Here is a 27461-nt window from a genome sequence, read left to right as displayed (position 1 = left end):
CGCGCTACACAAGAGCGCTTCTAACTGCAGTTGGTGAGTGCATTTGCGATTCTTCTTTGCTGTCTGGATTCATATGGACTTTTTTTCATGCAAATAGCACCTCCTTCTCTCTCTCGGACTGCTATAGCGGACCTGAATGTGTTAATTTGGATTTTCTCTACGTTGGTGTGGGGGGTTGTGCTGCTCCTTTCTTCTTTTGTTTTCTGATATATATATATATATATACACGCAAATTTCTACATTTTTTTTCACCACTTAAAAAAACAAACAAACACAAAAAAAACAATATGTTTGGTATCTGCGTACTCATATTGAGCTGAGGAATCATATTGTCAGGTCAGTTTTACCATATATTGAACATGGTAAATGAAAATCCCCCAAAACTATTTTGGAATTGAACTTATTTTGCAATTTCACTGCACATGAAATTTTAGAATGAATGGTGTCATTCACACTTACAACTCGTCCCACAAAAAACAAACCCCTATGCAGCTATATGGTTGGGAACACAAAAAAAGTTATGGCTCGTGGAAGAAGGGGAGCAAAGAACTAAAATGGAAAATTGCCCAAAGGCAAAGGGGTTAAGGTTTGGTGGAGGAGAGATAATACTATGGGGCAATTTTTCAGGAGTTGATCTGCCCCATTTAGTCCACTGAATGCATGAGCAGTTTAGACAATGGTATGCTTCCAATTTTGTCAGAACAGTTTGCAGATGCTCTTTTCTGCTCCAGCATGACTGTACCCCAGTGCACAAAACAATGTCCACAAGGCATGCCATACAAAGCCCTAACCTCAACCCATTGAAATCTCATGAGATGAACTGGAACGAAGATTGTGAGCCAGGCCCTCTCATCTAACATGACAAATGATATTCTAAACCAGTGTTTTTTAACTCCAGTCCTCAAGGATTTCCCTCGTATCGCATAGGTGATGGAATTAATGCTATAGAAGGTGATTAAATTATCACCTGTGCAGTACTAAGGATATCCTTAAAACTTAACCTGTTGGTGGGTCTTGAGGACTGGAGTTGAGAAACACTGTTTTAGACGAATAAGCAAAAAATTCCCACAGAAACCCTCCAAAATCTAGAAAGCGAGGAAACTGTTATTGCTGGAAAGTTCGAACCAACATCATATTAAGGTCTGAACTAAGGGTGAATTCACACTTTGCAGATTTTATTGCAGAAAGTCTATTTAATTCATTTGAATGTGGTTATTTCAGATGAATGGGACAGTTTCAGAAGTTCCTGCAACAAAATGCACAGCAGATACGCAATGTTATGTATGGTTCCTTGAATGGCTGTCGTTGTCAACAATTTGGTGTTAATTTTCTCCCATGTCTTTCTTTTCATAGATGCCGGCCAAAGCAATTCTTTATGTCAGAGAGGTAGAATTTTCTTTGGGCTTGGTCTGAGGACTAAGAATCATACTCACTCCTGGACGGTGGCTGACGGCCTCCAGTCTGTTTACTCCTGCCATGATTCTTGCTGTCAAAACCACTCCTGCAATGTGTTCTGGATGTTAAAGGGCACATGTGTCCTCGCTGACTGTAGGACTCCGCAAAGTTGTATGGCAACTAAGATGCGCTCTAGAGACTCTCTCTTTGTGGAAATATTTAGGGAAGGCTCATCACAGACTTCACTGTATCGCCACTTTTCAGATACTTCAGAAGAAAGAGATGAAAAATTTCACAGGGAATGGTGGAAAACTGGGGCGCCAGCCAGACATAAAAGACAATTGGGTGATGGAAAAGATGAAAAAGAATCACAAGTTCCAGAAAATGGGTTGAAAGGACAAAGACCGCTATCAAAGAACAAACCCCAAGATGACTTAAGAGCAAAAAAAATAGCGGAAGTAAGTGAATTCTTATAATAAATTTGGGATATGGGCTATTTTCATGTTCCTAGTTAGTAACAATATTTTGCACCTCATTTAATTTTACACATTACAAATCATTTTGGATAAAGCACCAAACAAGCAGTGACTCTTTTATCGTATGGCTATCCCTGAACTTTTGGTAGTATTACTCTTCTATAGCATCTTTCCAAGCCTTATCAAGCAATTTTACATTTCTAAGATTTTTTTATCATTAACCCCTTAACAACCACCGATACGCCTCTTAGCGGCGGTAGTTACCTAAAACACAGCGCCGAACGTCGCTGTGGAAATAGTGTATAGCACCCCCCGAGTCGGATTTTCTCTGGGGTCTCAGCTGCCGGGGGTAGCCGAGACCCCAGAGAACATGATTTGGGTCGGTCTTTACCGACCCCCGGGTTGCGCTCGCCGTTATTAACCGTATAACGGTGGCCGCAAAAAAAAAAGCACAATTTGCCATTTAATTTTTCTGTCCTCTGCAACAATAGCAAGATTTTTCCTATTGGTTCAGTTTGGTCACTATGATAAACCCTATCACAGGGATCAAAAAAAAAATAAAAATAAATGAACCCCTCCTTTATCAACCCCTTAGTTAGGGAAAGATAATAAAATAAAGAAAATGCATTTATTTCCATTTTCCCATTAGGGTTATAGTTGGGCTAAAGTGAGTTGGGCTAAAGTTAGGGTTAGGTTTGGGGCTGAAATTAGGGTTAGGGTATGTTTCCACGTTAAGGATTCATTCAGAATTTGCTACGGATTGGATGCTGCGTACAGCCGCAGCGTCCAGATGTTGCAGCATAGTGGAGACATCTTTCCAGACCTCGTCTTTCCTGACCGCAGCATGTCTATTTATCTTGCGGAGATGCTCCGTCTCCGCAAGATAAATAACAGTCTGTGAATATGATGCAGTGATTCCGCATGTGTTCTGTGAACACATCTGGAATCACCGCGCGTACAACAGGGGGAGGCACTTTGGGCGGAGCGGGGTATCTGCTGCGTCCAAAGCGCAGAAATTTTTCCCCTTGGAAACATACCCTTAGATTTGGGGCTAAAGTTAGGATTAGGGTTGGGATTAGGGTTAGATTTGGGGTTGGGATTAGGGTTAGGGGTGCATTGGGATTAGGGTTAGGAGTGTGTTGGAATTAGGGTTGTGATTAGGGTTATGGTTGGGGTTAGGGGTGCGTTGGTTAGGGTTATGGTTAGTATTGGGATTAGGGTTAGGGGTGTGTTGAGCTTAGGGTTATGGTTAGGGGTGTGTTGAGGTTAGGGTTGTGATTAGGGTTAGGGTTGGAGTTAGAATTGGGGGGTTTCCACTGTTTAGGTACATGAGGGGGTCTCCAAACCTGACATGGCTCCACCATTGATTCCAGCCAATTTTGCGTTCAAAAAGTCAAATGGTGCTCCCTCCCTTCTGAGCTCTGCTGTGCACCCAAACAGTGGTTTACCCCCACATATGGGGCATCAGTGTACTCAGGAGTAATTGGACAACAACTTTTGGGGTCCAATCTCTCCTATTACCCTTGGGAAAATAAAAAATTGCTGGCTAAAACAATCATTTTTGTGGAAAAAAAAATATTTTTTGTTTTCACGGCTCTGTGTTATAAACTTCTGTGAAGCACTTGGGCATTCAAAGTGCTCACCACACATCTAGATAAGTTCCATGGGGTGTCTAGTTTCCAAAATGGGGTCACTTATGGGGGGGTTTCTACTGTTTAGGCACATCAGGGGCTCTGCAAACGCAACATGACGCCCGCAGACCATTCCATCAAAGTCTGCATTCCAAAACGTCACTACTTCCAAGCTCTGCCATGCACCCAAACAGTGGTTTACCCCCACATATGAGGTATCTGCGTACTCAGGACAAACTGTACAACAACTTTTGGGGTCCAATTTCTAATGTTACCCTTGTGAAAATAAAATATTGCGGGCTGAAAAATCATTTTTGAGGAAAAAAATAAGATTTTTTATTTTCACGGCTCAGCGTTATAAACCTCTGTGAAGCACTTGGGGGTTCAAAGTACTCACCACACATCTAGATCAAAATGGTGTCACTTGTGGGGGGTTTCCACTGTTTAGGCACATCAGGGGCTCTCCAAACACGACATGGCGTCCGATCTCAATTTCAGCCAATTCTGCATTGAAAAAGTCAAACGGCGCTCCTTCCCTTCCAAGCTCTGCCGTGCGCCCAAACAGGGGTTTACCTCCACATATGGGGTATCGGCATATTCAGGAGAAATTGCACAACAAATTTTGTGGTTCATTTTCTCTTTTTACATTTGTGAAAATAAAATAAAAATTGGTTCTGAAGTAAAATGTCTGTAAAAAAAAAAAAAAAAAGTTAAATGTTAATTTTTTCCTTCCACATTGCTTCAGTTCCTGTGAAGCACGTAAAGGTTTAATAAACTTCGTGAATGTGGTTTTGAGCACCTTGATGGGTGCAGTTTTTAGAATGGTGTCACTTTGGGGTATTTTCTGCCATGTACACCCCTCAAAGTGACTTTAAATGTGATGTGGCCCCTAAAAAAAATGGTTTTGTGAATCTTGTTGTAAAAATGAGAAATCGCTGGTCAACTTTTAACCTTATAACTTCCTAACAAAAAAAAAATGTTGTTTCCAAAATTGTGCTGATGTAAAGTAGACATGTGGGAAATGTTATTCATTAACTATTTTGTGTGACATATCTGATTTAAGGGCCTAAAAATTCAAAGTTTGAAAATTGCTAAATTTTAAAAATTTGCGCCATATTTCCATTTTTTTCCATAAATAAATGAAAGTAATATCAAAGAAATGTTACCACTATCATGAAGTAGAATATGTCACAAAAAATCAGTGGGATCCGTGAAAGCGTTCCAGAGTTATAACCTCATAAAGTAAGAGTGGTCAGAATTGTAAAAATTGGCCCGGTCATTAAGCTGCAAATTGGCTTCGTAAGTAAGGGATTAAAGGAGATTCTCAATGCTTTCCTATAGACTTATAGCTAGTTTTAAAAAATGTATTCATCACATATGATTGCACAACGCTTTGCTTCAATCCTTGCAGCAACCCGCCACCTTTATAGTGAAAATTGCCTTTACATTATTCCTATGTAATCACCCTACCTGGTGTCCTGCCTCTGGCTCCTCAACTCAGTTTGGCCTTCCTTTCTACATCCACTATGACCACCTCTGTGGAATGGGGAGTGCAGTGGTAAGTCTAAACCATGCCTCCTCTTCTTTTCCGATCAACAGCACAAAATACAGTAAGCAGGAGAGGAGTGTTTTAGACTTCAGACTGAGCCATGCCATTGCAACGGCCATTTTGGAAGTCAGAGGAACAAAATGCCGATCTAAGAAAAGGAGGCAGCTTTAGGCAAATGGAGGGCATTAGGCGACTATACTTGAAAAAGCGGCATATACTTGAATGTGTATGCTTTAGTGTAAGCTTGACAGATGTCAGGGGAAGGAAGGATCGAGTATGTTCATTTCAACATGCCTGATCTTTTATTCTCACAGGACATAATCCACCGTGAGAGGTGCATGGCTGATGTTTCATCCTATAGGTGTCTTATGTTCTGTTATCATGTCCATGTGAGGATCAGATGGAATAGCTGGTAGCTAAATCAACGTGTCATGAGCAGCTATTGTATGGCATTCATGATGCATCGGTCTTTCACTTTTTCTCATCTGTTCAATGTCCACTTTTTAAACAGACAACACATTGATGTGTAGAGATAAATGATACAACTCACACACACATATTTTTAATGTCATAGAATCATAGAATGGTAGAGTTGGAAGGGACCTTCTGGGTCATCTGGTTCAACCCCCTGCTCAAAGCAGGATTCACTAAATCATCCCAGACAGATGTCTGTCCAGCCTCCTTTTGAAGACTTCCATTGAAGGAGAACTCACCACCTCTCGTGGCAGCCTGTTCCACTCATTGATCACTCTGTCAAAAAGTTTTTTCTAACATATAATCTGTGTCTCCTCCCATTCAGTTTCATCTTATTGCTTCTAGTCTTTCCTTGTGCAAATGGGAATAAAGATGATCTTTCTACAATGTGACAGCCCTTGAGATATTTGTAGACAGCTATTAAGTCTTTTCTCAGTCGTTTTTTTTGCAAGCTAAACATTCCCAAATCCTGTAAACGTTCCTCATAGGACATGGTTTTCAGACTAGTCACCATTCTGGTCGCTCTTGTCTGAACTTGCTCCAGTTTGTTGATGTCTATTTTAAAATGTGGTGCCCAAAAGTGGACTGTACTGTGTCTGTAATAAAGTCTGTGTGGTACAGTACTAGAGGGGAGATATGTTTCACTGAGGCTATTAGCTTCAGTGATTTGAAACCTAGACGTTTGCTCCAGCACATTATGTGTTGAGAGGGGCTAATCGGCCATTTTATGGGCTGGGTTCACGTGAGCAACCATAGAGTGGGTGGGAGGTTGTTCGCCATATCTCCACCCCAGGGTGTGGTCTAGGATATAAATGGCTAGTAGTGATGAGCGAATATACTCGTTTCTCGAGATTTCCTGAGCACGCTCGAGTGTCCTCCGAGTATTTGTAAGTGCTCGGAGTTTTAGTTTTCATCATCGCAGCTGAATGATTTACATCTACTAGCCAGCCTAAGTACAGGTGGGGGTTGCCTGGTTGCTAGGGAATCCCCACATGTACTTATGCTGGCTAACAGATGTAAATCAATCAGCTGCTGCAAGGAAAACTAAATCTCCGAGCACTAAAAAATGCCAAGGGCAACCACAACCAAAGTATAGACCAGTACCAGGTAAGACACCAAGCAGAGAGTAGGTATAAAATGCCTTTATTATATATGATTGGCAAATAAATATATTTTCAAAACATAATTTGTGCGCACAACAGGACAAAGAAAATTATTAAACTAATAATGTAAAAACAATATATATATATATATATATATATATATATATATATATATATATATATATATATATATATATGTATGTATAAAAAATTAAAAAAAGATGGTAAGGGCTGACCCAAAAATATATAAAGGTAGGAGCGACCCCTAAAAATAACCACAAATATAAATATATCGCAATACACCCTTAAAATGACCACACACAAATATAAATATATCGCAATACACACATAAAATACCCGAAAAATAAATATGATGCCAAAAATTAGTGATGAATAATGAAAGGCAACAAAGAAAAAAGGGAGATAAAATATAAAAAAATATATAAAAAAGAAAGAGGAATTCCAGAGGTAGTATATGGGAAACAACCGCCCTATCTAAAGTGCAACGTGACAATAATAAAATGTTTTATATAAAAAGTGCACAAATGGAAAAACGTGCAAAAATGAGCGATATTTGGATATAAATTATCAGTCACACAAAATTGTATAAGACAAAATGAATTAGTACAAAATAGCAAAAGACCAAAAGGTGCACGAAATGGCGGTACATATAGCCTCAACTAAACCATCCGGCCAAAAAATATATCCTGATGTCAGCAGACAATCAGCTGAATAACCAAGTAGGGCTACAGGGAAAGTGTCATCACATAGTGCAAAAGAAGTGTAATTGATAAAGAAAAGCACACCATGCCTATAAATAAGGTCCAACCAGAAAACCTTATTTATAGGCATGGTGTGCTTTTCTTTATCAATTACACTTCTTTTGTACTATGTGATGACACTTTCCCTGTAGCCCTACTTGGTTATTCAGCTGATTGTCTGCTGACATCAGGATATATTTTTTGGCCGGATGGTTTAGTTGAGGCTATATGTACCGCCATTTCGTGCACCTTTTGGTCTTTTGCTATTTTGTACTAATTCATTTTGTCTTATACAATTTTGTGTGACTGATAATTTATATGCAAATATCACTCATTTTTGCACGTTTTTCCATTTGTGCACTTTTTATATAAAACATTTTATTATTGTCACGTTGCACTTTAGATAGGGCGGTTGTTTCCCATATACTACCTCTGGAATTCCTCTTTCTTTTTTATATATTTTTTTATATTTTATCTCCCTTTTTTCTTTGTTGCCTTTCATTATTCATCACTAATTTTTGGCATCATATTTATTTTTCGGGTATTTTATGTGTGTATTGCGATATATTTATATTTGTGTGTGGTCATTTTAAGGGTGTATTGCGATATATTTATATTTGTGGTTATTTTTAGGGGTCGCTCCTACCTTTATATATTTTTGGGTCAGTCCTTACCATCTTTCTTTTTTTATTTTTTATACATATATATATATATATATATATATATATATATATATATATATATATATATATATATATATATATATATATATATATATATATATATATATATATATATATTGTTTTTACATTATTAGTTTAATAATTTTCTTTGTCCTGTTGTGCGCACAAATTGCGTTTTGAAAATATATTTATTTGCCAATCATAATAAAGGCATTTTATACCTACTCTCTGCTTGGTGTCTTACCTGGTACTGGTCTATACTTTGGTTGTGGTTGCCCTTGTCCTTTGATAGTGGTTTTGTCCACATCTTTTCTTCCACAGAGCACTGGTCACTCATATGGAACTATTTTAGTGTATAATTGCTATTATGGCACGGGTATAAGTATATAGTGTTGTGATGTTCTGTGGATGTGTTTGAGCACTAAAAAATACTCGGAGGACACCCGAGCGTGCTTGGGAAATCTCGAGTAATGAGTACAGTCATGGCCAAAATTTTTGAGAATGACACCAAAATTATATTTTCACATGATCTGCTGCCCTCTGGTTTTTATTAGTGTTTGTCTGATGTTTATATCACATACAGAAATATAATTGCAATCATATTATGGGTACCAATAGGTTATATTGACAGTTAGAATGAGTTCATGCAGCAAGTCAATATTTGCAGTGTTGACCCTTCTTCTTCAAGACCTCTGCAATTTTCCCTGGCATGCTCTCAATCAACTTCTGGACCAAATCCTGACTAATAGCAGTCCATTCTTGCATAATCAATGCTTGCATTTTGCCAGAATTTGTTGGTTTTTGTTTGTCCACCCGTCTCTTGATGATTGACCACAAGTTCTCAATGGGATTAAGATCTGGGGAGTTTCCAGGCCATGGACCCAAAATCTCTATGTTTTGTTCCATGAGCCATTTAGTTATCACCTTTGCTTTATGGCAAGGTGCTCCATCATGCTGGAAAAGGCATTGTTGGGCGCCTAACTGCTCTTGGACGGTTGGGAGAAGTTGCTCTTGGAGGACATTCTGGTACCATTCTTTATTCATGGCTGTGTTTTTAGGCAAACTGTGAGTGAGCTGATTCCCTTGGCTGAGAAGCAACCCCACACATGAATGGTTTCAGGATGCTTTATAGTTGGCATGAGACAAGACTGGTGGGAGCGCTCACCTCTTCTTCTCCGAATAAGCTGTTTTCCAGATGTCCCAAACAATCAAAAAGGGGATTAATCAGAGAAAATGACTTTGCCCCAGTCCTCAGCAGTCCACTCCCTGTACCTTTTGCAGAATATCAGTCGGTCCCTGATGTTTTTTCTGGAGAGAAGTGGCTTCTTTGCTGCCCTCCTTGAAACCAGGCCTTGCTTAAAGAGTCTCCGCCTCACAGTGCGTGCAGAAGCACTCACACCAGCCTGCTGCCATTCCTGAGCGAGCTCGGCACTGCTGGTAGTCCGATCCCACAGCTGAAACAGTTTTAAGATACAGTCCTGGTGCTTGCTGGTCTTTCTTGGGCGCCCTGGAGCCTTTTTGACAACAATGGAAGCTCTCTCCTTGAAGTTCTTGATGATGCGATAGATTGTTGACTGAGGTGCAATCTTTGTAGCTGCGATACTCTTCCCTGTTAGGCCATTTTTGTGCAGTGCAATGATGGCTGCACGTGTTTCTTTAGAGATAACTATGGTTAACTGAGGAGAAACAATGATACCAAGCACCAGCCTCCTTTTAAAGTGTCCAGTGATGTCATTCTTACTTAATCATGACTGATTGATCGCCAGCCCTGTCCTCATCAACACCCACACCTGTGTTAATGGATCAATCACTAAAACGAAGTTAGCTGCTCCTTTTAAGGCAGGACTGCAATGATGTTGAAATGTGTTTTGGGGGTTAAAGTTAATTTTCTGGGCAAATATTGACTTTGCAAGTACAGTAGTTGCTGTTAAGCTGATCACTCTGACATTCAGGAGTATATGCAAATTGCCATTAGAAAAAATAATGCAGTAGACTTTGGAAAAATTAATATTTGTCTCATTCTCAAAATTTTTGACCATGACTGTATATTTGCTCATCACTAATAGCCAGCCTTTGGAGTCATTAGGTGTTCAGTGGGTCTGGAGAGGCTAACTCCAGAGTGGTGTTGGTGCGAAACTGAACCGTTTGTTTTGGTAACCTTGAACGGGCAGATCCCCACAGACGTATGAACTTTGATATGCCATCTTGTTTTGTTTTCCTGTTTGCCCAAAGGGCTGTGTTTATTGTTACTTCACCATAGTTTATGCTGCATGTACATAATAAACCAGTGAAGGACTTAGAGACAGTGTTCCTGTGTCTTCCTCTGTGTACATCTGAGTGAGCTGATCTACCACAGTGTCTATTTCATTAAAGGGAGGGTGCCGTGATTTTAGTTTTTGTATTAATAATTATTGATTATATAATCAATTATTTTTAATACAAAAGTAAATGTACTACTTTAATACTTTTTTATTCATTTTTACTTTTGCCACTGGAGGCCGCCATTTTCATTAGTGTGGGTGTAAGTGTCTGGGCACGACACTTGCACACCTCACTTACGGCAGCCATGGGCATAGGAGCCAACAGTCGGGCTCCGACCGCTTCTCCTGCCTCTCAGCTGTGACTTGGGCACGCCCACTGAGCTGCTACGTCACAGCTGTGAGAGGAGATCGCGGCCATTTTGTTTTTTATTTTCCTCTGTCATCGCACACACAGCTCAGTGTGTGCGATCATAGCAGGAGCTGCCAGGGAGAAGCTGCTGCTGGGAAGAGAGGTTCGGGGTGAGTATCTGCAGCCAGGAGCGGTGATTGCAGCCTGTACTTAGTATTACAGCACAGGCTGCAATCACTGCTCACTGCCGACCTGTTCTGAGCAGGGAGATCCTCACACTGCTCTGCCCTGAACATGATTCAGCACTTCCTGGGAGAGGACTGAAGGTAAGTACAGAGTTTTTATTTTCTTATGCATCTACCACTGCTACCTGCCCCTATATACCACTGCTACCAGCCCTTATATACCACTGCTACCTGCCCTTATATACCACTGCTACCTGCCCCTATATACCACTGCTACCTGCCCCTATATACCACTGCTACCTGCCCCTATATACCACTGCTACCTGCTTCTATATACCACTGCTACCTGCCCCTATATACCACTGCCACCTGCTCCTATATACCACTGCCACCTGCTCCTATATACCACTGCTACCTGCCCCTATATACCACTGCTACCTGCTTCTATATACCACTGCTACCTGCCCCTATATACCACTGCTACCTGCCCCTATATACCACTGCTACCTGCTCCTATATACCACTGCTACCAGCCCCTATATACCACTGCTACCTGCTCCTATATACCACTGCTACCTGCCCCTATATACCACTGCTACCAGCCCCTATATACCACCTACCACTGCTACCAGCCCCTATATACCACCTACCACTGCTACCAGCCTCTATATACCACCTACCACTGCTACCTCTGTCCTGTGTAGCTAATCTAGTCCTGTGTAGCTAATCCTGTCCTGTGTACGGTATCACACAAGATAGGATTAGATACACGGCGCAGCACAGTATCACACAGGACAGGATTAGATACACGGCTCAGCAGTCAGTATCTAATCCTCTTCTTATGCACTCCTCTCCCCCTTGCGTGTCTTTCCCCATTGTGGTTTATTATTTTTGTTGTGGGCGATGAGGGAGTCGAGGATGATGCGTTCGGTATGGTATAAAAAAGATTAATAAAGGACTTTATTCTGGCCGAGTATTTACAATACATGTGAGATCTATGTGGCGGCATTATGGGTGATCTATATGGCGGTATTATGTGAGAAGCATATGGTGGTATGTGAGAACACTGGCGGTATTATGTGTGATCTATATGGCGGTATTATGTGAGAACACTATGGCAGTATTATCTTCAGAAAGCGGACCCATTCTCTGGTGGTTCTGGCTGAGCACCTGCACGCGGGTGTGGGGTAATAGAGGGGACAGCATGACCTCCAGTTAGGTGTAGTCAGGGGAAGGTTGGTCAGGCAGCTGAAGAGAGGGGTCTCATTTTTATCGTTACTATATGGCTACATTTCCTTCCCAGCGTCACCCCGTACTTCGCCTGTCGCCTCGCTTTCAAACATCGCCAGGACAGGATGGGGAAGACAGAATCTGAGGAGGGGAATGGGGTCTGCATGCAAAGTCTGGATCAGATCAGGCCATCAATCCGCAGAAATGTTTTCTGGATTTCTGTGGAGCAGACGGTCCATCCATGTGTATAAAAGACAGCGCTCTATGTACAATCCCTGGCTGCTCCGCACACCGAACAGGGGGCCCCCATAGACCAGCACACTGCTCTCCTGAAATACTCTGTGCTGCTGTCACCCTGCTCCCTCCACCACATATCTCCCAGAATCCTTTTGCTGCCTGCCATCCTTGGTGACTGTCTACTTGTCAGTATAAGGCTGCCGTCACACTATCAGTATTTGGTTTGTATTTTACATCAGTATTTGTAAGCCAAAACCAGGAGTGGGTGATAAATACAGAAGTGGTGCATATGTTTCTATTATACTTTTCCTCTATTTGTTCCACTCCTGGTTTTTGCTTACAAATACTGATGTAAAATACTGACCAAATACTGATAGTGTGACGGCAGCCATACTCTGCAGTCACCAACAAAATGGCTGCTCACTGGGTTCCTGAATATCATCCTCTCTAATCCCTTAGCAAACACCCAGAAGGAGAGGAGAGGAGACATCACACACGTCAGCAGACTCCGCCCATAATTACTGCAGTGCAGTAATGTGAGCTATTTGTACACTAGGTTTTTCTGAAATTTCAGCAGCTGCTCCCCCTAGTGTTTAAAAGTGGAAATTCCAAAACTTTTCAAATTATTTTTCATATTTTACTAAATTATAAACAAATGATAATATTTTTTAAGAAAATGTAATCATTAATTCTTTACATTTTTACAATTTCTGAAAAAAATTTTTTTTGATGGCACCTTCCCTTTAAGCTCCGTGCATGACTTATATACCATCCATTTTTGAGGATCAAAGTCAGCCATTCAAGCCTATAGGGATTAGTTAATTACAGACACCGTCAGGTTGGCACCATTAGGCCATGTTCACACAGTGCGTTTTTTACTGCGGAACCGCAGCGGTTTTGCCGCTGCGGTTCCGCAGCTGTTTTCCATGCAGGGTACATAACAATGTAACCCTATGGAAAACAGTCACTGCTGTGCACATGATCCGGAATTTCGTTTAAAAAGCCGCACAGAATAGCTGCGGCAAAAAAGAAGGAGCATGTCACTTCTTTTTCCTGAACCGCAGCGGTTCTGCACCCATAGACCTCCATTGTGAGGTCAAAACCGCAGTAAAACCCGCAGATCAAAAATATATCTGCGGGTTTTACTGCGATTTGATGTGCAGAACTGCTGCAGCAGGAAGTGCGGGGGAGCGGGCGGAAGTGCGTGGGCGGAGTGTGGCTGCCCCCCCGTGCTCCGATCCCGCCCCCCGTGCTCCGATGCCCCCACCCCCGTGCTCCGATGCCCCCCCCCAGTGCTCCGATGCCCCCCCCATGCCCTAATCTCCCCCCCTTATACTTACCCGGCGTCCATCCGGCCGTCTTCTCCCTGGGCGCCGCCATCTTGCAAAATGGCGGGCGCATGCGCAGTGCGCCCGCCGAATCTGCCGGCCGGCAGATTCGCTCCAAAGTGCATTTTGATCACTGAGATATAACCTATCTCAGTGATCAAAATAAAAAAATAGTAAATGACACCCCCCCCACTTTGTCACCCCCATTGGTAGGGACAATAAAAAAATTAAGAATTTTTTTTTTTTTTTTTCACTAAGGTTAGAATAGGGTTAGGGTTAGGGTTAGGGTTAGAAAACTGCATAAAAAAAAAGGATCAAAAAACGCATCAAAAAAGGACCAAAAAAAGGACCTGCGTTTTCTGCCAAGAGCTGCAGTTTTTTAAAAAAACAGTCCTGAAAAAAAAAAGATGGAAATCCTGAACGTGTGAACATACCCTTATACTGATTAAAATGATACTTGGGTTGATGAAATCCTTCTTGTGGTTGTTGTGTAATCTTTATTTGCAGTTTTCAGTTAATGATATGCTCGTGCTCTGGGGCGGCCTGTGAGCAGGGCTTTATGTGGTGCTCTGCTTACATATTCAACTGTATGGCTTCTGCCAGGTCACTGATCCCTCATATCCCTATTTTACATACTGCATATAATATTGTGGGATTAGAAAAATAATTTCAACTTCATCAAAACGGCAATTGCGGAGCGTGATAGATGCTACTGCGCAGGCGCCACTTACGCCGCCATTTTAATGAAGATAATTTTTATTTGTTTACCCGATTATACTATAGGAGTAAAGTATAAATGCATATATGCATATTAGGCATGTATCATGCTACAGCGTAGGCGCCCCTGCCATTTTAAGTTGAATTTTTTTTTTTATAACCACACAATAGTATATTCAGTATGTAAACTAGGGGGCAGGTTGCTGAGGGATCAGTGACCTGTCAGAAGCCATACAGATGAATATGTAAGCAGAGCACCACATGAAGCCCCCCACAGCCCCACCCACAACCACACTCACAGGCCGCCCCGCAGCACAGGCATATTATTAACTGAAAATAAAGATTAAACAACAACCACAAGATGGATTTAATCACCCTCGGTTATCATTTTAATCAGTATAATGGTGCTGACCTGACTCTGTGTGTAGATTAATGTGCACAATCCTGCTGACAGGTTCCCTTTAATGTAAGGATATATTTCCATGATTTGTTGTTGTTGTTTTTTTGCAACTTTTAGAAATCCTCCACGTTTTTTGAGAACTACAGTGAATCACTTATGTTATATACAACCCATCAACTAGAGTTTTTTACACTTGCTTATATGCACCTGTTGCGAGGTACAAGCATCAGCTAAAGCATTGAATGGGTTCTCCAACATTATAGCATTGACGGCCAATCCTTGGGACTGTACAAAAATGTTTAATAAGGGGGTAAGTTAGACTGCTAATCCACACAATGAACCTGCGCCCCCTTCATCAGATCCCCATTGATAAAAGGTAACCAGTCACCTTGAAAATCTGCCGGAACCGTGTTATAGGGCACAGACTAATGGTTATAGGATGTTTTGCTCCCAGCAGTTCGCCCCCGGGTACATCCTGTTTGTGACGCCAAGTTGAGTCGCCCGCCAGGGCAGTGGGGTACTCTAGTCGGGTACTTGAAGAGGACGTCACAGTGGCTGCGATCCGGTCCGTGGCCCTGGGCGCCCAAGTAAAGGGAAAGGTCTTTAAAGGAAGTTTAAGAATAAAGTTTATTCATGACGCTACCTTTGGTATTCGGTCAGTAGGGACCGACGCTGCTTAAAGGGTCCTCTGGGGTGATGGTATGGCAGCTGGATGGTATAACTTCCCACAGGTGAAGTAAATGTACCCAGGGGCGAACTGCTGGGGGCAAAACATCCAAATCCCCAGATATATAGTTTTCTGAGAAAAGTCTCAGTATAATTAATTTTAGATCTCATTCGGACGTCCGATTTGTTCGCATATGAGAAAATCGGACCTATTATTCTGATAAGGGTGTGATACGAGTGCCATATTATTTTCTCACTAGCTGAAGAGCCTGGCGTTGCCTGGGCATAGTAAATATCTGTGGTTAGTTATAGCACGTCACTTCTCTTATTTTCCCATCACGCCTCTTTTTCCCCCTCACACCTCTCATTTTCTCCCTCACTCCTCTCATTCCCCCCTAACACTTGTCATTTCAACCTCACATCTGTCATTTTCCGATCACTACACTATTTTCCCTCACTCCTCTCATTTTGCACTCACACCTTTTCATTTTTACCTCACACCTCTCATTTTCACCTCAGTATATACATGTTTGTCATCTCCCTTATATATAGTATACACCTGTATGTCATCTCCTGTATATAATATATACCTGTATGTCATCTCCCCTGTATATAGTATATACCTGCAGTGTGTCATCTCCCCTGTATATAGTATATACCTGTATGTCATCTCCTATATATAGTATATACCTGTATGTAATCTACTTCTATATATAGTATATATCTGTGTGTCCTCTCCTCCTGTATATAGTATATACCTGTATGTCATCTTCTATATATAGCATATACCTGTATGTCATCTCCTCCTGTATATAGTATATACCTGTAGGTAATCTGCTCCTGTATATAGTATATACCTGTGTGTCATCTCCTCCTGTATTTAGTATATACCAGTATGTCATCTCCTGTATATAATATGTACCTGTATGTCATCTCCTCTATATAGTATATACCTGTGTGTTATCTCTCCTGTATATAGTATATATCTGTGTGTCATCTCCCCTGTATATAGTATATACCTGTGTGATCTCCTGTATTAGACCTCGTTAACACGTTATTTGCTCAGTATTTTTACCTCAGTATTTGTAAGATAAATTGGCAGCCTGATAAATCCCCAGCCAACAGGAAGCCCTCCCCCTGGCAGTATATATTAGCTCACACATACACATAATAGACAGGTCATGTGACTGACAGCTGCTGTATTTCCTATATGGTACATTTGTTGCTCTTGTAGTTTGTCTGCTTATTAATCAGATTTTTATTTTTGAAGGCTAATACCAGACTTGTGTGTGTTTTAGGGCGAGTTTCGTTTGTCAAGTTGTGTGTGTTGAGTTGTGTGTGGCGACATGCATGTAGCGACTTTTGTGAGATGAGTTTTGTGTGGCATCATGCGTGTAGCAACTTTTTGTGTGTCGAGTTGCATGTAACAGGTTAGTGTAGCAAGTTGTGTGCAGCAAGTTTTGCGCATGGCGAGTTTTGCGCGTGGTGAGTTTTATGTCTGGTGCCTTTTGAGTATGTGCAAGTTTTGTGTGAGGCAACTTTTGCATGTGTTGCAAATTTTGTGCATGTGGCAATTTTTCCGCGTGTGCAAGTTTTGCGTGTGGCGAGTTTTCCATGAGGTGAGTTTTGCACTTGTGGCGAGTTTTGCGTGAGCCTAGTTTTTGCATGTGGCGAGTTTTGCGCGTGGCGAGTTTTGAGCAGCGACTTTTGTGTTTCGACTTTTATGTGGCGAGGTTGGTGTATGTGTGGTGAAATGTGTGCTGAGGGTGGTATATGTGTTCAAGCACGTGGTAGTGTGTGGCGCATTTTGTGTGTGTGTTCATATCCCCATGTGTGGTGAGTATCTCATGTCGGGGCCCCACCTTAGCAACTGATCGGTATATACTCTTTTGCGCCATCGCTCTCATTCTTTAAGTCCCCCTTGTTCACATCTGGCAGCTGTCAATTTGCCTCCAACACTTTTCCTTTCACTTTTCCCCATTATGTAGATAGGGGAAAAATAGTTTGGTGAATTGGAAAGCGCGGAGTTAAAATTTCACCTCACAACATAGCCTATGACGCTCTCAGGGTCCAGACGTGTGACTGTGCAAAATTTTGTGGCTGTAGCTGCGACGTCTCCAACACTTTTCCTTTCACTTTTTTCCCCATTATGTAGATAGGGGCAAAATTGTTTGGTGAATTGGAACGCGCGGGGTTAAAATTTCACCTCACAATATAGCCTATGATGCTCTCGGGGTCCAGACGTGTGACTGTGCAAAATTTTGTGGCTGTAGCTGCGACGGTGCAGATGCCAATCCCGGACATACACACACACATACACACACACATTCAGCTTTATACAGTTAGGTCCATATATATTTGGACATAGACAACATTTTTCTAATTTTGGTTATAGACATTACCACAATGAATTTTAAACAAAACAATTCAGATGCAGTTGAAGTTCAGACTTTCAGCTTTCATTTGAGGGTATCCACATTAAAACTGGACGAAGGGTTTGGTAGTTTCAGCTCCTTAACATGTGCCACCCTGTTTTTAAAGGGACCAAAAGTAATTGGACAATTGACTCCAAGGCTATTTCATGGAAAGGTGTGGGCAATCCCTTTGTTATGTCATTCTCAATTAAGCAGATAAAAGGCCTGGAGTTGATTTGAGGTGTGGTCCTTGCATTTGGAAGGTTTTGCTGTGAAGTAAACATGCGGTCAAAGGAGCTCTCCATGCAGGTGAAACAAGCCATGCTTAAGCTGCGAAAACAGAAAAAACCCATCCGAGAAATTGCTACAATATTGCTAGTGGCAAAATCTACAGTTTGGTACATCCTGAGAAGGAAAGAAAGCACTGGTGAACTCATCAATGCAAAAAGACCTGGGCGCCCACGGAAGACAACAGTGGTGGATGATCGCAGAATAATCTCCATGGTGAAGAGAAACCCCTTCACAACAACCAACCAAGTGAACAACACTCTCCAGGAGGTAGGCATATCAATATCCAAATCTACCATAAAGAGAAGACTGCATGAAAGTAAATACAGAGGGTTCACTGCACGGTGCAAGCCACTCATAAGCATCAAGAATAAAAAGGCTAGACTGGACTTTGCTAAAAAAACATCTAAAAAAGCCAGCACAGTTCTGGAAGAACATTCTTTGGACAGATGAAACCAAGATCAACCTCTACCAGAATGATGGAAAGAGAAAAGTATGGCGAAGGCGTGGTACAGCTCATGATCCAAAGCATACCACATCATCTGTAAAACACGGCGGAGGCAGTGTGATGGCTTGGGCATGCATGGCTGCCAGTGGCACTGGGTCAATAGTGTTTATTGATGATGTGACACAGGACAGAAGCAGCCGAATGAATTCTGAGGTCTTCAGAGACATACTGTGTGCTCAGATCCAGCCAAATGCAGCCAAACTGATTGGTCGTCGTTTCATACTACAGATGTACAATGACCCAAAACATAAAGCCAAAGCAACCCAGGAGTTTATTAAAGGGAACCTGTCACCCCCGTTTTTTGAGATTGAGCTATAAATACTGTTAAATAGGGCCTGCGCTGTGTGTTCCTATAGTGTATGTAGTGTACCCCGATTCCCCATGTATGCTGAGAAATAACTTACCAAAGTCGCCGTTTTCGCCTGTCAATCAGGCTGGTCAGGTCGGGAGGGCGTGGTGACATCGCTGGTTCTTCCTCAGCTTTACGTTGGTGGCGTAGTGGCGTAGTGGTGAAGACACAGCGCGCGATCTGCGCTGTCATCCCTTTCGTCGGTGGGGGCGGCCATCTTCCTGGGGCCGCGCGTGCGCAGATCGAGTGCTCTGCTGCGCGGGGCTTCAGGAAAATGGCCGCGGGATGCCGCGCGTGCGCATTAGAGATCGCGGCGGCCATTTTCCCAAAGCCGAGTTTGCATCTCGGCTTTGGGAAAATGGCCGCCGCAATCTCTAATGCGCACGCGCGGCATCCCGCGGCCATTTTCCTGAAGCCCCGTGCAGCAGAGCACTCGATCTGCGCACGCGCGGCCCCAGGAAGATGGCCGCCCCCACCGACGAAAGGGATGACAGCGCAGATCGCGCGCTGTGTCTTCACCACTACGCCACTACGCCACCAACGTAAAGCTGAGGAAGAACCAGCGATGTCACCACGCCCTCCCGACCTGACCAGCCTGATTGACAGGCGAAAACGGCGACTTTGGTAAGTTATTTCTCAGCATACATGGGGAATCGGGGTACACTACATACACTATAGGAACACACAGCGCAGGCCCTATTTAACAGTATTTATAGCTCAATCTCAAAAAACGGGGTGACAGGTTCCCTTTAAAGCAGGGGTCCCCAACTCCAGTCCTCAAGGCCCACCAACAGGTCATGTTTTCAGGATTTCCTTTGCATTGCACAGGTGATGCAATTATTACCTGGGCAAGACTAAGGAAATCCTGAAAACATGACATGTTGGTGGGCCTTGAGGACTGGAGTTGGGGACCCCTGCTTTAAAGCATAGAAGTGGAATATTCTTGAATGGCCAAGTCAGTCACCTGATCTCAACCCAATTGCGCATGCATTTCACTTGTTAAAGACTAATCTTCAGACAGAAAGGCCCACAAACAAACAGCAACTGAAAACCACCGCAGTGAAGGCCTGGCCGAGCATCAAAAAGGATGAAACACAGCGTCTGGTGATGTCCATGAGTTCAAGACTTCAGGCAGTCATTGCCAACAAAGGGTTTTCAACCAAGTACTAGAAATGAACATTTTATTTAAAATTATTGAATCTATCCAATTACTTTTGGTCCCTTTAAAAACAGGGTGGCACATGTTAAGGAGCTGAAACTCCTAAACCCTTCATCCATTTTTAATGTGGATACCCTCAAATGAAAGCTGAAAGTCTGAACTTCAACTGCATCTGAAATGTTTTGTTTAACATTTATTGTGGTAATGTCTATAACCAAAATTAGAAAAATGTTGTCCCTGTCCAAATATATATAGACCTAACTGTATATTAGATATGTGGAGAAATAAAAAGAAAAACAAAACAAAAACTGTTTCTCCAACTTATCCATTCTGAGAGTACGTGAAAATTGGACCACACTCGGATGTCATCTGTGTGTGGTCCAATTTTTTTTCCAAGGACCCTTTGATTTTCACTGCTGCTTTTGATCTGACCCTCTGGTCAAAATTGGACATGTCTCTGATATTTGTGCAGACCACTTGGTCCGAGGAAAAAAATCAGACATCTGTCTGAATCTTCCAATAGCACTCAATACCCATGATATTCTATCGGTGAAGAATATGGTTTCAATTACACGCAAAAATCGGATATCTGAATGAGGCCTCAACCTCTGAATTTTCAGGGATTTTGGTTCATTAAATGGTCCTAGCAGTGACAGAAAACTGTCAGTGTATAATTGTGCATACATACAGAGGGAAAAATAAGTATTTGATACGCTACCAATTTTGCAAGTTTTCCCACCTACAAAGAATTGAGAGGTCTGGAATTTTTATTGTAGGAAACTTCAACTGTGAGAGATGGAATCCAAAAATAAAAACCAGAAAATCACATTGTATGTTTTGTAAATAATTAAATTGCATTTTATTCTATGAAATACTATGTTTTTCGCTTTATAAGATTCAGCTGATTATAAGACGCTCCCCCAAATTTGGTGAAGAAAAAGAGCAAAAAATAATTTTTTATGTTAAATGGGGGTCTGTCTTATAATGCCAGTGTCCGTCTTACAAATCATATGTCCCTCATCCTGGTATCTATATAACCCCCATCCTTGTGCTGGCACTTGCCCCTCCCCCTTTCCCCCCCCCCCCCCCTTCCCGTGCTGCTGGCTGGCACATGCCCCCTCGGTCATTATATGCCCCCTGGGCTGCTGGCAGGAACATCTTCCCTTGGGTTACTATATGCCCCCCTGTGCTGCTGACAGGCACATGCTCCCCCCCCCCCACCCCCGGGTCACTATATGGCACCCTGTGCTGCTGGCAGGCACATGCCCCCCCGGTCACTATATGCCGCCCTGCGCTGCTGGCAGGCACATGGCCCCCCGTGCTGCTGGCAGGCACATGGCCCCCTGATCACTATATGCCTCCCTTTGCTGCTTGCAGGCACATGCCCCCCCTTGGTCACTATATGCCCCCCTTGGTCACTATATAATCCCCTGTGCTGCTGGCAGGCACATGCCCCCCTTGGGTCAGTATATGCCCCTCTCTGTTGATGGCAGGCACATGCCCCCCCTGGTCACTATATGCCCCCCTGTGCTGCTGACAGGCACGTGCCCCCCCTGGGTCACTATATGCCCCTCTGGTGCTGACAGGCACATGGCCCCCCTGGTCACTCTTATATGCCCCCCGTGCTGCTGGCAGGCACATGCCCCCCTGGTCACTATATGCCCCCCTGTGCTGTTGCCAGGCACATGCCCCCCCTTGGGTCAGTAAATGCCCCTCTGTGCTGCTGACAGGCACATTCCTCCCCTGGGTCACTATATGCCCCTCTGTGGTGCTGACAGGCACATGGCCCCTCTGGTCACTCTTATATACCCCCCCGTGCTGCTGGCAGGCACATGCCCCCCCCCCCCTTGGTCACTATATGCCCCCCTGTGCTGCTGGCAGGCAAATGCCCCCCTTGTGTCAGTATATGCCCCCCTGTGCTTCTGACAGGCACATGCTCCCCCTGGGTCACTATATGCCCCTCTGTGGTGCTGACAGGCACATGGCCCCCCTGGTGACTCTTATATGCCCCCATGCTGCTGGAAGGCACATGCCCCCCCTGGTCACTATAAGCCCCCCTGTGCTGCTGGCAGGCACATGATAAAATAACAAACATTTAACTCACCTTCTGATGATGGCTATGTGCTCCCAGCTCCTCGATTGCGCTTCCTGTTTCCTAGGCATCGGATCTTGTGACCTGGGCACACAGTGATGTCATCAATGTGCTGTGCTGATTACATGATTGGATGTCAGCACAGACACAGGAAGCACAACCGAGGAGCTGGGATTAGGGAGCCATCATCGGAAGATGAGTTAAGTGTTTGTTATTTTATCATGTGCATGCCAGCAGCACAGGGGGGGCATATAATGACCGGGGGGGTGGCATATCCATGATGGGAGGGGGGGAGAGTGCTGGGACATGTAATATTCGCTGCTTCCCTGTCAACCAACTTACCCAGCTTCAGCACCAAGGTGATGGACAGCGGGTGCAGTGAATATTACATGAGGCTAATGAGCGGGAGCACAGGACCTCCTGCTGTCTCTGCAGCCTGCAGCCAGCCCACTCCAGTCCCCTGACATAACTTCAGAGTCGCTCCCCCTCCTCTACAGCACAGCACATAGATTCGGATTATAAGACGCAACCTCCACTTTCCCCCAAGATCTGGGGGAACAAAAGTGCGTCTTATAATCCGAAAAATACGGTAAGTATTTGATCGCCTACCAACCAACAAGAAATCTGGCTCTCACACAACTGTTAGTTTTTCTTTAAGATGTTCTCCTACTCTGCACTCATTATCTGTATTAACTGCACCTGTTTGAAGTAGTTACCTTTATGAAAGACACCTGTCCACACACTCGATCAATCACACTCCAACCTCTCCACCATAGCCAAGACTAAAGAGCTGTCTAAGGGCACAAGGGACAAAATTGTAGACCGGCACAAGGCTGGGATGGGCTACAGGACAATAGGCAAGCATCTTGGTGAGAAGGCAGCAACTATTGGCACAATTATTAGAAAATGGAAGAAACACAAGATGACTGCCAATCTTCCACGGTCTGGGGCTCCATGCAATTTCTCACCTCATTGGGTAAGGATGATTCTGGTAAAGGTCAGGAATCAGCCCAGAACTACATGGGAGGACCCGGTCAATGACCTGAAGAGAGCTGGGACCACAGTCTCAGACATTACCAGGAGCATACTACACCGTCACGGATTGGAATCCTGCAGGGCACACAAGATCCCCTGCTCATGCCAGCACATGTCCAGGCCCATTTAAAGTTTGCCAATGACCATCTGAATGGTTCAGAGGAGGCATGGGAGAAGGTCATATGGTCAGATGAGACCAAAATAGAACTTTTTGGTATCAACTCCACGCGCCATGTTTGGAGGAAGAAAAAGGATGAGTACAACCCCAAGAACACTGTCCCAACTGTGAAGCATGGTGGGGGAAACCTCTTAGTTTTGGGGTGCTTTTCTGCAAAGGGAACAGGACAACTAAATCGTATTGAAGGGAGGCTGCATGGGGTCATGTATAGCGAGATTTTGACCAACAATCTCTTTCCCCTCAGTAAGAGCATTGAAGATGGGTCATGACCAGGGCAACTAGGGAGTGACTTCGTAAGAAGCATTTCAAGGTCCTGTAGTGGCTTAGCCAGTCTCCAGACCTTAACCCAATGGAAAATCTTTGGATGGAGCTGAAACTCAATGTTGCCCAGCAACATCCCCGAGACCTGAAAGATCTGGAGAAGATCTGTATGGAGGAGTGGGCCAAAATACCTGCTCCAGTGTGTGCAAACTTGGTCAAGAACTACAGAAAACATCTGACCTCAGTGATTGCAAAGCTTTCTCTACCAAATATTAAGTTCTGTTCCTCTATTATATCAAATACTTATTTCATGCAATAAAATGCAAATTATGTAGAAATCATACAATGTGATTTTCTGTTTTTTTTTAGATTCTGTCTCTCACAGTTGAAGTGTCCCTACGATAAGGATTATAGACCTCTCCATTCTATGAGTTTAACAAGAACTGACATACTGGATATACATAGAGAGTATATGGTCCTATAGAGACGGGACCAAAATGAGAGCGCAGCCGCGACTCCACAAAATATGCACAACCTACAAGCGAACAGGAGTATACTCTCATATATAAGTGTACGTAAAAATGAAGCCCTGAGTCTAGAAGTGGTATAAAAAAAAGTGAAACATTTTTATTAGACAAGGCTCATTGTGGATACAGGGAATGGCTAAAAAGCCTGAATACACAAAAACATGACGAGAAAACAAGGAAAAACCACATAAAAACAAAAAACAACAACTACCTGTGGAGGAACACCCCTAGAGATATTGGTGCTACGAGTGGGCATAGAGTGACTAGAAATGGCATCCCACCATTAAAGGACAAGTGTAAAGGGAGCCCATATAAGCCACTATTACAGCCCCTATGCTAGATATAATCACACTCGTGCAGCCAGCATCTCTCCATTCTATGTAGGGAAAACTTGCAAAATTGGCAGTGTATCAAATACTTATTTTTCCCACTGTAGATAGCTGTCAGTAACTGACAGACCGCCCACTGGACTGAAAATCAAAGAAAGAGCAGAGAATGAAATGATTACCCCACAGGTTATACAAAATGTTTTTCTCACAAAACTATATATCGATCATCTCCACTTCTCCTGTCTTATTGCATGTTGTCTGCAGATTGGACAGCATTTTCATGGTGACAGGTTCTCTTTAGCCATAGATTTTTTTATGGCCTGTCCTAAATTATACTTCCAGGCAATCCCTTGGAAGCAGTGGGTGCCATGCATGCTGTCTGAAGTTTAGGTTGTATTCATACTTCTATGGGCAATGTCTGTATGGTTTTTTTTTTATCATTCAGCATACGGACCCATTGAGTATGTCCTATTCTGATCCTCAAAATTGCATGAGAAGAGGACATGCTCTGGTTCATGGATATCATTCTCGAATCTATGATTTTAATGCACGTCTGAGTACATCTGTTCAACTCAATAGGTACTTGTGCTGTTTGATGAACTAATTGGAGAGCACACAGATATTTCACATGGACTTGTGACTGCAGCCATCATTTTGGGGTGCAGGAAGCTGCTGTTGATGAATTCTGATAAAACGCAGCATACCTCTATCCAGCACTTTGTCCAGCAGCCAAGAGAAGAATATGGCCACCATTCTGGATTGCGGGAGTATTAGGTCAGAACTGATATTGTGGAAGTGGTGCCTGAGGACTGGCGTTAAACATGTTTTCCACATGCCGAAGCATTCTTGTGTGTCACTATCCTATCAGTTCCTACTAGAAGCAGGCAGATGTTTGTGGGTCCCAATTACAGATGCTCTGTTGTATATTTTAGGCTGGTTTCACATTTGCAGTTGTGTCCGCAGCGTTTGTGCCGCAATTTTCCGCATGCGTCATGTATTCCTATCTTTAACATTAGGGACGCAGGTGCCTGCGATTGGTTGCGTTTTGCCGCGTTTGACGACGCATGTGTCGTTTCGTTGTCTGCGGCTTGGCTCGATAAACGCTACATGTTGTAATTTCAGAGGCGTTAATTTGCCGCCTCGAAACGTATGTGGTTTTTAGCGGAAGGGATGCGTTGAAAAAACGCATTACAGTCTATGTGAACGCATGCGTTCGCAAGCACATGCATTTATTTGCATTTGTAACCGCATGCGTTTTACCACAGAAAAACCTGTCTAGACACTGATTAGCCACCCCCCACGTACAAACTGATAAAAGAAGGGAGTGGGCATTTGTAGCTCACTACTCAACAGACTGGGAAGAAGATCAGACAGATGCTGGAAAGAACCTGGGAGGAATCTACACTCTGAACAATGTGAGTATCAAAGCCAAAAGCCAATGTCTTTATTTTCTTTTTTCTGTCTCTATATGTCCTAATAATTTCTGTGTTTTTTTTCTTGATGCATGCATCAGAATGTCATCTTATGAGGAGGAGCAACGTCTTGGGCCTGCACTTCAGATTGGTAAGTATTCTCTGTCACATCTACACGTGACAATTTTTTTTTTTTTTTCAGAACAGTTCTTCCATTGCGGCAGAGGCCGAGCAGGAGCAGCGTGCACACGGTCATGTGGCAAGGCTGTGTGTAAGTATACCTGGCTGACTGTACTCTGTTTATTGTATCCTGACTTTATTATTCTTGACTGTTCATTTCTTTACTTTCCTCTTTCTTTCCCTTTTTCTTCTTGACTCCTTTTTTTTTTTTTTTTCTTGACTTTGAATATTCTTGCCAGTTTTCTGTCTCTGTTGTTTTCTTTCTTTTCCTTATGTTAATGTCTCCAACATTAATGCATGTATTTATATTTTAGGTTCCAGAACAGGATGAGGACCTCATTGACAACGATATCCTCATCTCCCTGGTCCATGAGCGAGTCCCGTTGTGGGACAACCGGGTTCCGCAGCACTCTGACAACGTAACGATCTGGCGACTATGGAATGAGGTAGCCAAAGTGATGTGGGATGGCTAGGACAACGCCCCGACTCGGGTCCGCAATGCATTTCGTAAGTATTGCAGTGCAGTGTGATGCAGCATTGACCTTGGCCGGGATCACACAACTGTGTGTGATTTGAGAAACTCCTGAGAGTTTCTCTCATCACACACAGTTGTGTGATCACTTTCAAAAGTGCATTGTCTAACCATAATTTTTATTTTTCAACAGTGCTCATAGTCAAAACACGTTGGCGTTCCATGAAGGATCGTTTCAACAAAGACCTTCATCAAGAGAGCCAGGTTCCTAGTGGTTCTGGAGCAAGGATCCGAAAATATAAATATCACCGCATCCTGGCATTTTTGAGACCGGTACTTGCCCAGAGAACGTAAGCATTTTTGTGTTGCATTGGGTTGTATTGTATTGCCTAATCTGAATTTTTCTATTCCACAGGAGTTGGCGCATTTACAATTGTAAATGTTTTCTTTTTTCACAGCACTCTTGACCCTGGTTCTGGAGCGGTCCTTCATCAAACAGCCACGGACCCGTCCCAGCCATCCAGCAGCGCTGCAGCAAGTGGGCCTGCAACACAGACTGGAGAACAGGAAGCTGGTCCATCAGGTGTTCCCCTGTCCCAGTCCTCTGCCTCTTTTTTTTTTGGGGGGGTGCTCTTCCCGGCAGCGTCAGAGGACCTCGGACAGGTCACTCATGCCCGAGTTTTTGCACTCGAGCTCGGTCTTTCATGATGGACTTAAGGCAATGGGAGACAGACTGGATAGTGCCATAAACCATATGAATACACTTATCCAGGATGTCACCAGAATCCTTGACCAAGTGAACGCCGACCTCT

The 27461-nt window shown here is 43.2% G+C and overlaps 1 protein-coding gene across 3 annotated transcripts in view; it reads left to right on the top strand.

Moving 5' to 3' along the window:
- Positions 1-27461, top strand: part of KIAA0319L (KIAA0319 like) — a 199257-nt gene that overhangs the window by 72103 nt on the left and 99693 nt on the right. For all 3 annotated transcript variants that reach the window (XM_069756828.1, XM_069756827.1, XM_069756829.1), the window contains exon 4: positions 1354-1853. In XM_069756828.1, coding sequence (XP_069612929.1) covers positions 1354-1853 — 500 coding nt within the window. The remainder of the gene's footprint in view (positions 1-1353; positions 1854-27461) is intronic.

This window comes from Ranitomeya imitator, chromosome 3, assembly GCF_032444005.1.
Source record: "Ranitomeya imitator isolate aRanImi1 chromosome 3, aRanImi1.pri, whole genome shotgun sequence".
In the NCBI taxonomy this organism is placed as follows: Eukaryota; Metazoa; Chordata; class Amphibia; order Anura; family Dendrobatidae; genus Ranitomeya; species Ranitomeya imitator.
The sequence above is the reverse complement of the archived record's forward strand: the minus strand, read 5'-3'. Positions and strand labels throughout refer to the sequence as shown.